Source organism: Silurus aristotelis, assembly GCF_946808225.1.
Source record: "Silurus aristotelis genome assembly, chromosome: 6".
Classification (NCBI taxonomy): Eukaryota; Metazoa; Chordata; class Actinopteri; order Siluriformes; family Siluridae; genus Silurus; species Silurus aristotelis.
The window spans coordinates 15428624-15440997 of NC_139579.1; the positions used below are offsets into that span (position 1 = coordinate 15428624).

A 12374-nucleotide genomic window follows, 5' to 3' on the forward strand; every position below is an offset into this window, starting at 1 on the left:
ACTTTTTACATTTACCCCCATGTCTTTCCTATTTGTTCAATTGCCATACTGCCACACAAGCTATAACACAACAGCTACAAACAGTCAGAGGCAAGCGCTCCATAGCACAATGCATCATAACACACTCTGAGAAAAGCATCATTAGGCTTACACTGGATTTTATATTAAATTTCTCATCAAAACTTAGGTGGCTGGCTGTCATGTCAGTATTGCATGAGCTAAATAGTGATCACCTATTAAATTAATTGTGCACCTTTAAGCTGATACATCAGACTTTGTAGCTTAAACAAATTAGACAAAAAAGAGATTCTAGATTCTATTGGTTTTAGAGAGTACAGAAATGTAATTGGTATTGAAGGTTTAATTTGTGTAATGCTTTAAACAATAAACATTGTTCAAATAAAACACAGATATCTGTATGTAGACCCAAGCAATACAGAACTGACAGTGGCAAAGAAAAACTCTCTGAGATGAAATATGAGAGAAGCTTTGACAAGAGCCAGAGTCCGTTGAATAGAAAAAGAGCTAATGTTATTATATGAGTAAAAAGTATGTTTCTATTAATATTTTGTGAATAGGAATCCAAGGCTGAATATCATATATGACTATAATATATGAATATATCCAGAGGATATTCACGCAATGACATTGTAACCATGGGCTCTTGGGCTACAATGTCATTGTGTGAATATTCTCTGGAAGCTGACTCAGACAGCTCAATCTCAGGCATAAACTGTTTTTAGAAAATGCAAACTGTCATTGTATTCAAGGTGAGAGTATCCATTAGTTAATGATGCAAGAAAAAAAAAAAGAGGGAAATGTTTTTCAGCTGTTTGATTAAAGGGCAGGTATAAGACCTTTTTTCAACTTCCTTTGTGTGTGAGACTAATGTACAGAATACACTCACCGGCCACTTTATTAGGTACACCTGTCCAACTGCTCGTTAATGCAAATTTATAATCAGCCAATCACGTGGCAGCATCTCAATGTATTTAGGCATGTAGACATGGTCAAGACGAACTGCTGCAGTTCAAACCGAGAATGGGGAAGAAATGTTATTTAATTGAGTTTGAACGTGGCATTGTTGTTGGTGCCAGACGGGCTGGTCTGAGTATTTCAGAAACTGCTGATGTACTGGAATTTTCACGCACAACCATCTCTAGGGTTTACAGAGAATGGCCTGAAAAAGAGAAAATATCCAGTGAGCTGCAATTCTATGGGCGCAAATGCCTTGTTGATGCCAGAGGTCAGAGGAGAATGGCCAGACTGGTTTGAGCTGATAGAAAGGCAACAATAACTCAAATAATCACTTGTTACAACCGAGGTATGCAGAAGAGCATCTCTGAACGCACAACACGTCAAACCTTGAGGCGAATAGGCTACAGCAGCAGAAGACCACACCGGGTGCCACTCCTGACAGCTAAGAACAGGAAATTGAGGCGAATTGTACCCTGGTCTGATGAGTCTCGATTTCTGCTGCGACATTCGGATGGTAGGGTCAGAATTTGGCGTCAACAACATGAAAGCATGGATCCATCCTGCCTTGTATCAACGGTTCAGGCTGGTGGTGGTGGTGTAATGGTGTGGGGGATATTTTCTTGGCACACTTTGGCCCCAGTAGTACCAATTGAGCATCGTGTCAACACCACAGCCTACCTGAGTATTGTTGCTGACCATGTCCATCCCTTTATGACCACAGTTTACCCATCTTCTGATGGCTACTTCCAGCAGGATAACGTGCCATGTCATAAAGCGCGAATCATCTCAGACTGGTTTCTTGAACATGACAATGAGTTCACTGTACTTAAATGGCCTCCACAGTCACCAGATCTCAATCCAATAAAGCACCTTTGGGATGTGGTGGAACGGTAGATTCGCATCATGGATGTGCAGCCGACAAATCTGCAGCAACTGCGTGATGCTATCATGTCAATATGGACCAAAATCTCTGAGGAATGTTTCCAGTACCTTATTGAATCTATGCCACAAAGGATTAAGGCAGTTCTGAAGGCAAAAGGGGTCCAACCCGGTACTAGTAAGGTGTACCTAATAAAGTGGCCGGCGAGTGTATATCGAGCCAGTGGATATCAATAGTCAGTGATTCTGAAGTGCTCGCTACAGGCATTAATGCTGCTTCTGACAAAAATGTTCACCCTGTTCCCAGAAAATAGCACAAAGTCTGTTCATGCTCACATTTTTCAAAACTAAATGATTTACTTTATTTTACCTCCAAGCACAGCATTAAAATAAAACAGTGACTGAAAAAACACAGCGTCTTTTATTAATTTTGTAATTTTAGCTGATCCGGGTCCCCTGCGTCAGAGCGGAAAATTTTGCTTGACTGCTTGCTGTTAACTGCAGGACAAAAGGAACAAAGCCACCTGATTTTTGAGTCTCTGGAAAGTGAATATTAATGACATCATCAAGTACTTGTAAAACCAAGAAAAATGGTCTAATAGTGAGTTGTCACTCACAAGCTTTTTTGCTCTTCTAATGAATTTGTCTATTATGAGATCATGTTTGTGCTTAATGCACTGATGTACTTAAAATACACTGTAGCCCAGGAGACTTATTCTTATTTGAGATGAGTTACAGACAAGTAATGACATGTTTGCTAATGATAGTATAACGGAGTGTAAAGTTGTCCTTCATTCTAATTTAGATCATTTTATCCAGTCTCTGACTATGCATTATTATATGAATATATAAAGTGTAACCTCATATGGATTTAACTACCATTTCTATTGTTTTGTTTAAAAATGCTTTTTTAATGTTTTATCTTTAAAAGAAGTTCCTCAGGTGTCGTTTATTTATTTTGTTTAAATATTTGCTGAAATATATTTTGGGGAAAAAAATCACAATATAGATTCATAATTCTTAACTCATTAAAAAATGGTTTATACAGTTCTATCTGTCAGCCAATCATCATCCAGGATAAACAATGGTGAATGTTAGATGAATGCAACAAAGGTGACTTTGGCCATTCAATATTCATGTCCTAGTTCACTGTTAAAGTAAATAGGCTTGAAGAGTCTGTATATTGAGTGGTATGTGTTCTACTGTACTCACTGCACTTACAATGTGTAAAAGCTTGCGTTGTGGCTAAATCTAGATAGCAATACCATTAAATACTGTATATGTATAGGCTTTATCTAACCTCATGCAATTAACTGAACTTTCCTGTTTAATTGGTGGCCAAAAGCTAGCAGACTCGTAAAACGTGTTTGTGTGGTTGACCAGAAACATATATTGTATTTTTTGTATGTTAACATTGAAAATGTTTTGCAATTACATTACAATGTCAAAATGTGTAAAACATGCTCAGATTTAAAAAAGAGAATTTAGATGTTAGATCTTTAATAAATTAATTGAAAAAAATATCTTCTTGAAAAGCATATATGATTATAATATGAGCTCAAAATGTCCCATGTTGCAAGAATCTGTACACAGTTTCTGGAAGTTAAAAACATCCCAGTTCTTGAATGGCCAGTATACTCACCGGACATGTCACTCATTGAGCATGTTTGGGATGCTCTTGCTCGGCGTATATGTCAACGTGTTCCAGTTACTGCCAATATGCAGCAACTTAGCATATTCATTAATGAGGAGTGGACCAATATTACACATCCCACAATCAACAATCTGATCACCTCAATGCGAAGGAGATGTGTTGCACTGCGTGAGGCAAATAGTGATCATGCAAGATAATGACCCTGTCTTTATCTGGCCTTTTATTGTGGCCAGCCTAAGGCACACCTGTGCAATAATCATGCTGTCTAAACAGCATCTTGATATGCCACACCTGTATGGTGGATGGATTATCTCGGCAAAGGGGAATTGCTCACTAACACAGATTTAAACAGATTTGTGAACAATATTTGAGAGGAATAGGCCTTTTGTGTACATAGAAAAAGTCTTAGATCTTTGGGTTCAGCTCATGAAAAATGGGGGCAAAAACAAAAGTGTTGTTCTGTGTGTATGTATATATATATATATATATATATATATATATATATATATATATATATATATATATATATATATATATATATATATATATATATATATATATATATATTCTTCTTCTTCTTCATTCAACTGCTCCCGTTAGGGGTCACCACAGCGGATCATCCGCCTAAACTTGACTTGACTTGACTTCTCCATTCTTCAGGGATCCTCTTACCTTCCAGAACCAATCTTGTTAAAAAACTTTACTGCCATCTCATCTAAAAATTTTCCATGCCTCTAACCGTATGTCAACTGGTCCAACCTACTTTCCACTCCATCCAAATAATCGCCGCTCTCACTTCTTTCTTACTAATCCTATCCGCTTCCTGCTTCACCATCTCTACATTATCCACCCTTCTCTCTCTCTTTAATTTTCCCTATTCATCAGCTGCTCAAAATACTCCCTTCATCTCCTCAACACACACTCCTTAATAGTCAATAGATTTCTATCTGCATCCTTTATTGCTCTAACTTGCATCACATCCTTCCCAGCTCGGTCCCTCTGTTTGGCCAATCGGTATAAATCCTTTTCTCCTTCCTTAGTGTCCAACTTCTCATACAGCTCCTCATATGCCTTTTTCTTGGCTTTTGCCACATCCCTCTTTACCTGCTGCCGCATCCCCTTGTACTCCTGCCTACTTTTCTCATCTCTCTGCTGATCCCAATCCTGTTTCGCCGACCTCTTTTCCTCATGATTTCCTGCAGTTCCGCATTCCACCACCATCTTTCTTTGTCCTCCTTTCTCTTTCCAGATGTCACACCAAGTATCGTACTACCAGTCTCCCTTATCACTTCTGCAGTAGTTGCCCAATCATCCAGCACCTCTTCACCACCACCGAGCCCCTGTCTCACCTCTTCTCTGAATCTCACACTACAGTCTTCCTCCTTCAGTTTCCACCATATTATTCTTTTTTTCAGTCTTTACTCTCCTCCTCTTCTTCTTTACCTCCAAAACCATCCTACAGACCACCATCCGATACTGATTAGCTACACTGTACCCTGCAAACAATTTACAGTCCCCAATATATTTCAGGTTGCATCTCCTGCATAAAATATAGTCTACCTGTGTGCACCTTCCTCCACTCTTATACGTCACCCTATGCTCCTCCTTCTTCTTCAAATAAGTGTTCACCACTCACCACAGGTACTTTCTCCACCACTTCATCTAACTCATCTTATTTTCTTCTCCTCCATCCAACAACCCACTTGTGGAGCATAAGCAATGATATAAATAATTATCACGCCTTCAACTTCCAGCTTCACGTTCATCACTCTTTATAAGAAACTCTTCCCACCTCCACTACACTCTTACTGTACTCTTACTTCAGGATTCACTTCAATTCAATTCAATTCATTTTTATTTGTATAGCGCTTTTAACAATGAACATTGTCTCAAAGCAGCTTTACACAGATAATGTGGTGATTAAACGTAAATATGTTCTTTGTAAGTATGTTTGTCCCTAATGAGCAACTGTGGCAAGGAAAAACTCCCCGAGATGGCATAAGGAAGAAACCTTGAGAGGAACCAGACTCAAGAGGGAACCCATCCTCATCTGGGTTGCACCGAATGTCCATTTGAAACAGATATACAATGCTGCGGGGTACAGTGATGACGATCAGAAGCAAACTGCACTCCCGAGTCAGTGCAGCAGACCGCCGACACCAACTACAGTCCAATCCATCCTCAAAGCACCCGTTCTACTCCGAAATTACATGGAACCACCCAAGGTGTGGATGAGAGACCGTCCCAAGCTGCACAGAAGTGTGAAGATCCACGGAGGGGAGAGGGGCAGGAACAGTGGTCACTGGAGCCTCAGGAGCATGTTTAACTCAACCGAGAGAGAGAGAGAGAGAGAGAGAGAGAGAGAGGGTGATGGGAAGAGAAGGATATGGATTATTAAGTGTCCCTATTGGTTTATGAAAGTTTATGTCACTGTGCAGTTTGGACTCCGGCAAGACTCGCTATGGCAGCATAACTAAAAGGGAGAACCAGAAGGTAACACAGACATGAGGGATCTCTGGGATAAGTGACGTCCCACCACACCACCGTCAACAAACCGGATCAGCCCTACACAATTTATTTTTCAATCCACACCATGATAGAACAGTTTAAACCCCCCTTCAATGTTCCTGGTCTTACTCCCTTTCCACTTGGTCTCCTGAACACACAACATATCTACCTTTCTTCCCTCTATCATTTCAGCTACCTCTCTTCCTTTACCAGTCATAGTACCAACATTTAAAGTACCAACCCTAACCTCCACTCTCCTACATTTCTCCTTTCCCTGCTTTCTCTGTAGTCGTCTTCCTGTTCTCCTCTTCCTTCGGTACCCTGTTGGCTAACAATATCTGTGGTGGTATTTGGTAAATCGGGCCTCGACCGATCCGGTATAAAATTTAGATTTGTGATTCGCATATTTGATTGGTTTTACGCTGGATGCCCTGCATAACGCAACCCTCCCGATATATATATATGTATGTGTGTATAAATCTTTTGGAAAACTTTTATGTAAGTAAATTAAATCAAACAACCAAAATATTATATGCATTGTTTTGTAGTCATGCAACAGCCACAAACTGTCATTTTGTATGCAATTTTCAGAATTTCAAATGTTTACACTTTTGTCTTCAGCATTAAATAATTTCTATGTAAATGTTACACATTTAAACTATATATGTTGGACATTTATTAGGATTATTTCAGGCATGCATCTGTAGCCTTCTTCAGCCTTAATCCAAGGCAACCAATTTAGAAAATTTAGAAAAAAAAGAATCAAATTTACATAACGTGCAAATAAAAAACATAGCAAAAGTATGTTACTTTGAATCTTGCATGAAGTAGAAGGATTATATTTGTGTTCAAAGATGATATAATAACGATAAAACTGCATAAGAAGATGCAGGGTAATAATGAGTGAGTAAAATGGAAATAAACAGTGTCATTGTGGGCACGCGCGCAGTTCTTGTACCAGCAGATATCTTGGCCATGGGAGGGGCGAACAAACACGGACACGCCCATTGGGCGTTTCCCTAATCTGGTGCTACAATGAGGGGACACATGATCAGATCCCAGTAAACACGCAGCTCGCAGCCGGAGAAGCATGAACCTACTGAATTGGGATCCTACCAGTGACTATATAGCGCGAATACTAACTAAGCCCTGGTCATGTCTTCAACGAGAATGCAGTATTTCGCTCTTTTCTGTCTCGCTTTGACGATTGTTTGCTTAACGATCGTTATGAAGAAATGGCACTTTGGTCTCAGAGAGGATTTTGGGGATCCTGCTCTAAACACGGATTTCAGTCTGCTGCGCCGTGCATTGCTTCAGCAGATCAGAGAGAGGCAGCAGGAGATCGCTCCACTTTACAACTTCACTGATCGATCGTCAGAAATCCAGTCGGATTTTTCTAACTCAGACGCTTTGAGATCAGACATTGGATGTAGTGATCTGAGCGGACTGACGGTGGTGGAGTTTCTTGGCGCTGGTTACACCAAAACGGTGTCGAAAGTCGTTTTACAGCAGGGTTCAGAAGTGGCGTTGAAAACCGTGAACTATCAGGGGACAGACATGAGATCCTGCTTGGACGATTTCAGGGATCCTCAGGGATGCCAGGACCTGGTGTCCTCCAAAATCAGAAAAGAGATCATCTTGCTGCAGAGACTGAAACATCCGAATATTGTGAAGGTAATGATTTACAAACAGAGATATGAAACTCTTACTGATAGGTTACTTTGACCATTTGCTGATAAGTGGAGAATATCATTATTACATCATGATAAATACTAACCAGTTATAATACAACACAATACACTGTTAGAATCTATTAAATACTACAATGTTGTGTGAATCAGGTTGGTCAGAAGTTGCTGATTTCTGTTCTGGAAGATCACAGCTCTTATTCTAACAGTTTATTCACTGGTCTGTGTGACAGCTGATCTTCATAATGTAAAGATAAAAATAAACAGATAAGCCATGTGTTGCTATTTAGCAAAAAAAAAAGTATAAAAATATATTGTCGGTGAAGAGATGAATTTTTATTTTACGTTTATCGATGTAAGTGGAGTTATGAGCGTTTTAATAACATGGTAAAATCAAGTTGATTTATTTGTCATATGACAAAAAGTGCAAGAAAAACAAATACAAGGACTGGTGAAGAAATGCTTATTTGTAGTTGTTCAAATGGAAGTGAGAACAGGACTTGAGCTGGCTCTTGGATGTTGTACCGCATTAAGTGCTATTAGAAATGGTTGATGCATGATGTATTATTCACAAATAAATGAAACATGGTAATCGCTGCTGTGGAAAATTGTTCTGGAATAAAACATCGTTTTTGTGTGGTGATTTATAATAGGACCAGACATGGATTATTCACATGGCAGCGTGCAAAGTTGGTTTGGCAGAAAACGTATTAAAAACAGATTTTGCACTGTCAATTACTATTACTGTCTTTTAAACAATGTCAGATAGGAAAATAGCAACTTGCAATTTTCACTGTATCACCAGTCAGTGTTCTGCTACTAGTAATCTATTGCACATTTCATAAAAAATTTTATTTTAGGAATCTCTCACTTTAGATAGTTTCCTTTGTGAGGCTTGTGTGCTTTTAATGTCAGTTGTACAATTAAAAAAACACCCTGTGGTTCTAAATAATTGTCTTATTCTTACAGCTGAAAGGTCAGTGCCAGGACAGTGCCCTGGTGGGTGGCATCATAGCAGTGCTGGAGCAGGGAACCCCAGTGCAGATGATTCAACTCCTACAGAGCCCCTGGGAAGAGCGCTTTCGGGTAAAATCCTCGACTTGAGCACCTCCCCCGTACCTCCTGTGGAGTGTAAATCAGAAGTTTCCCACCCACAGCCCCCCACAGGGCATACCTGGGGCAGGGGGTGGATGAAAATCCTCTGGTTTAACTGTAGCCCTATCTCTAAACCATCTGAGCCTGATCAAATACTCTGAGGGACAGATGTCCATCTCAAATATCTTGCCGAGCTGTGAAACTGAGCGGTATCTGTCTGTTTGAGGTGCACTCAGAGGACCTGATACCCAGCTCTGGCTAAGAAGAAGTGGTTTATTGAAGTACTTGGATCACCATAGGCAGGTGCAGAGTGTCGGCACTCTTTGGTTATTTTAATAGGTTTTTTAGGAGGAATGGTTTTACCTGGAGGGTAGTGAATATACTGAACCGATAGTACTATACAGAGTCCATCACTGTTATTATAGTGTTCAGTTCCTCCATTGTGATCGTATACAAAAGACTAACATAATAATACACTTGTCATTCCCTACAGGCTTATCAAATAATCACGTGGCTCATGTAGCTGCACATTAGCTCCTGGACATGGTTATGATTACAGAAGTACATAATTGTGTCCCAAGTTATCCATTGCAGTACTGTGATTATCTTGCTGTGCATACTTTACTTTTTTTGACTCGCCATATCATATTTAACATTGTGGGAAAAACAGATGTCTGCACACTATAAATGTAATGCTGGTTATACTGTCTGATTTGTGATTGGTTCAAATCCTTATAAACCCATGATCTCTCCACAATGCAGGTGTGTCTCGGCTTGGTCAGGCTTCTCCACTACCTTTCTCTTTCACCTCTGGGCTCTGTGGCCTTGCTGGACTTCCAGCCTCGCCAGTTCGTCATGGTGTCTGGTGAGCTCAAGCTGACCGATCTGGATGATGCCATTGTAGCAGAGACAGAATGCAGGACAAGTTCAGATTGTGTGCTACAGTTTCCACTGCACAACTTTACCTTCCCGTGCACGGGTAGCGGCGTGTGCCAAGGTCTCAATGAGATGAAGAATCTCTATAACGCTTACAGGTGAGTGTGGATTACATTCCATGTTTACAGTCATTGTTGGATGATCCTGAGTGCACTTTATAAGGTTTGGTGTGTCTGTGAGTTTTATGGCTGACTTTGCTTGTTTTTCTGCAATGTTATTGGGCATCATGTAAAGTGTATTGTTTGGATAGCTTTTTACTGTGTACATTAATATGCTTTATGGCTGACTGCCAAAAGAATATTCGAAGGTAAACTTATTCCGATTGGTCTTTGCTGTGTGTTTTCAGATATTTCTTCATCTATCTGCTCCCTCATCAGGCTCCAACCGAACTGAAACATCTGGTGGATCAAATAATGAACACAACAGGTGAGCAGTTTTCCTTAGTGTCTGGTTTCAGTCATCATAACAAGATGTCTTTATTAGTGGAAAACACATCACTTTCTGGTTTTTTTGCCACAGCGGACCTAAAACAAAGTGTTAACAAAACATTAGAGGCCTTTGAAGAAGTCTTGGAAGTGTATAAATCTGGGCTGCATCTCCAAAACATGCCTTCATCTCTAATCAAAGGTAAGTCTGTATTAAATGCTGTCCTATTCATTATACATATTTTGTATCCATTGTTCTACATGTCCCAAACATGCTGGCTCATGCAGTTTCTCGCAGCTAGAATTTAAAACACAGTTCTCATTTACCTCACACAAATGAGGTTAAACTCTCTTTACGGTTTTATTTAAATCTAAATATGCTTCTTGATGATTTTTGCAGACTTTTTGCAGTGAAAATTAATACATACTAAGATTTCTTGAGCTTTTTTCCCCCCGAAAAAACACTTGTTGAACATGCATGTACTTTAGGAGACTGTGAACGCAACACAGACTATGATGTGCGTTAATTTTAATGTCAAAAACATAACTCAGAACGCACCTTCATCCAGATGTGCAGACTGTCATAAAAAAGAAAGCATGTAACTCAATCTGTCTTCAAGCACTGGGGAAATTGTGATGTCCCCTCCAGGACATTAGGCTTCTCTTTTTCTCTCTCTCTCTGTCTCTCTCTCTCACACACACACACACACACACACACACACACTGTCTCTCTCTTCTGAACCCGAGCTTTGACATACATAAATCATAAACATCGACAGTGTTCAACAGCAATGAGCCATTAAAACACGCGCCCGACTTTTAAAATGGTATGTCTGAACAAGTTCGCAACAGCTCTCGTTAAATATTTTGACACGTTCTGAATGATTGTGTAATTTGTTAAGCAGATTTTTGTCACTCACTCAGTGACTCAGAACTTCTTGGGTGGTGTTTCTCTCCGTCACTGTCCCTCACCTACATACAGTACAGACATACTTCTCATATATACCCACATCTCATATGGGGTCAAAGGAATTTCTTTGAGTAACACAATACCCTGACACCTCATGCTGAGACTGTGAAAGTGTTCCCTATATACTGAATATGTCTTGCACCGATCAGGTTAATGTTTTTTTTTGGGGGGGGCTTTTGTTGTTGTTGATAGATTTCCACTTTTCTGTTTAGACTATGCTGTGCTGAAAGGCATGGGTACATCTGGAAACAAGGAATATAATTGCTGGCCATCCTACAACCATGAAGGATGCATGTTGTCTGTGCACAGTGCGGAAGCGGCTGCCCACATCTGCAACTCTCACCCACAATGCACCAGCTTCTGCCTCAACGGTCAAAAGACATGGACAGGTTAGTTTTTTGCCCAGATGAGCAACTAACTGTTACACCGTGACTCATTCATGCAAAACCCAAACTAAATGTACCATCTGCTTTAAATCAGGCTTTTCAATTACGGCTGGACTAACATGGTGCATGACTAAGTTAGAAATGATTCTGAAAGTAACTAAGTGTAATGTTAATGTTAAAGCTTTATTAATTCAGCATGTCATTCAACAGCCACTGCCTCCATACATTAGATATCCCAGGGCACATTTTTTCTGTGTTTGAATGGCTCAAACTGTTCATTATGAGCAAACAATTGACTCAGCAATTTTTACTAAGCGTGTGTTTCTAAGCATATACCTTCTTTGCCTTTACTTGTCTGCAGGTCGACTTCTTGCCTCGTTCAGAACTGGCTTCAGTCATCTGGTTCCAGATGTGAGCTCGACAGTCTACGTGAGGACGGCCAAAGCCTCGGCAGCTACATTTTAAAAAGGGGAGGATAAGAGCGAGACAGAAAGAGAGATGCTGGTTGGGGGTGGAAGGGAGAAGTATAAAGTGAATGAACGAGATGTATTTATAAGCATCACACTAAAAAAGACCATTTGATCTGCCTGCCAATGCAGCGTGCTGCCAAGAGGCATCTAAAAAGGATTTCCCTTCAGGTATAATTACCTCTCCTTACACAAAAAGAAACACCCAGCCCTCTGTTTTTCCCCTTTACTGTTGTGTTTGTATGGCACAGTCCAATGAAAGGATACTGAGCCTATTCTATACAAGCTCTTACGCAGATTTACTTTGATGTTAATGGAGCCAGCAGTTCTGTGGTGTTGCGCTGCATGCTGTTATGCTTAAACACAGCGTTGCAACAGGCAAGAGAAA

At 40.0% G+C, this 12374-nt stretch overlaps 1 protein-coding gene across 1 annotated transcript; it reads left to right on the top strand.

Moving 5' to 3' along the window:
* The first annotated feature begins 7074 nt into the window (after positions 1-7074).
* On the top strand, positions 7075-12188 carry pkdccb (protein kinase domain containing, cytoplasmic b). Its single transcript, XM_083545048.1, has 7 exons — positions 7075-7693; positions 8677-8793; positions 9565-9836; positions 10085-10164; positions 10258-10365; positions 11346-11522; positions 11881-12188. Exons 1-7 carry the CDS (start codon positions 7175-7177, stop codon positions 11982-11984), a joined length of 1377 nt encoding a protein of 458 aa, XP_083401174.1. The 5' UTR covers positions 7075-7174; the 3' UTR covers positions 11985-12188.
* Positions 12189-12374: the final 186 nt, after the last annotated feature.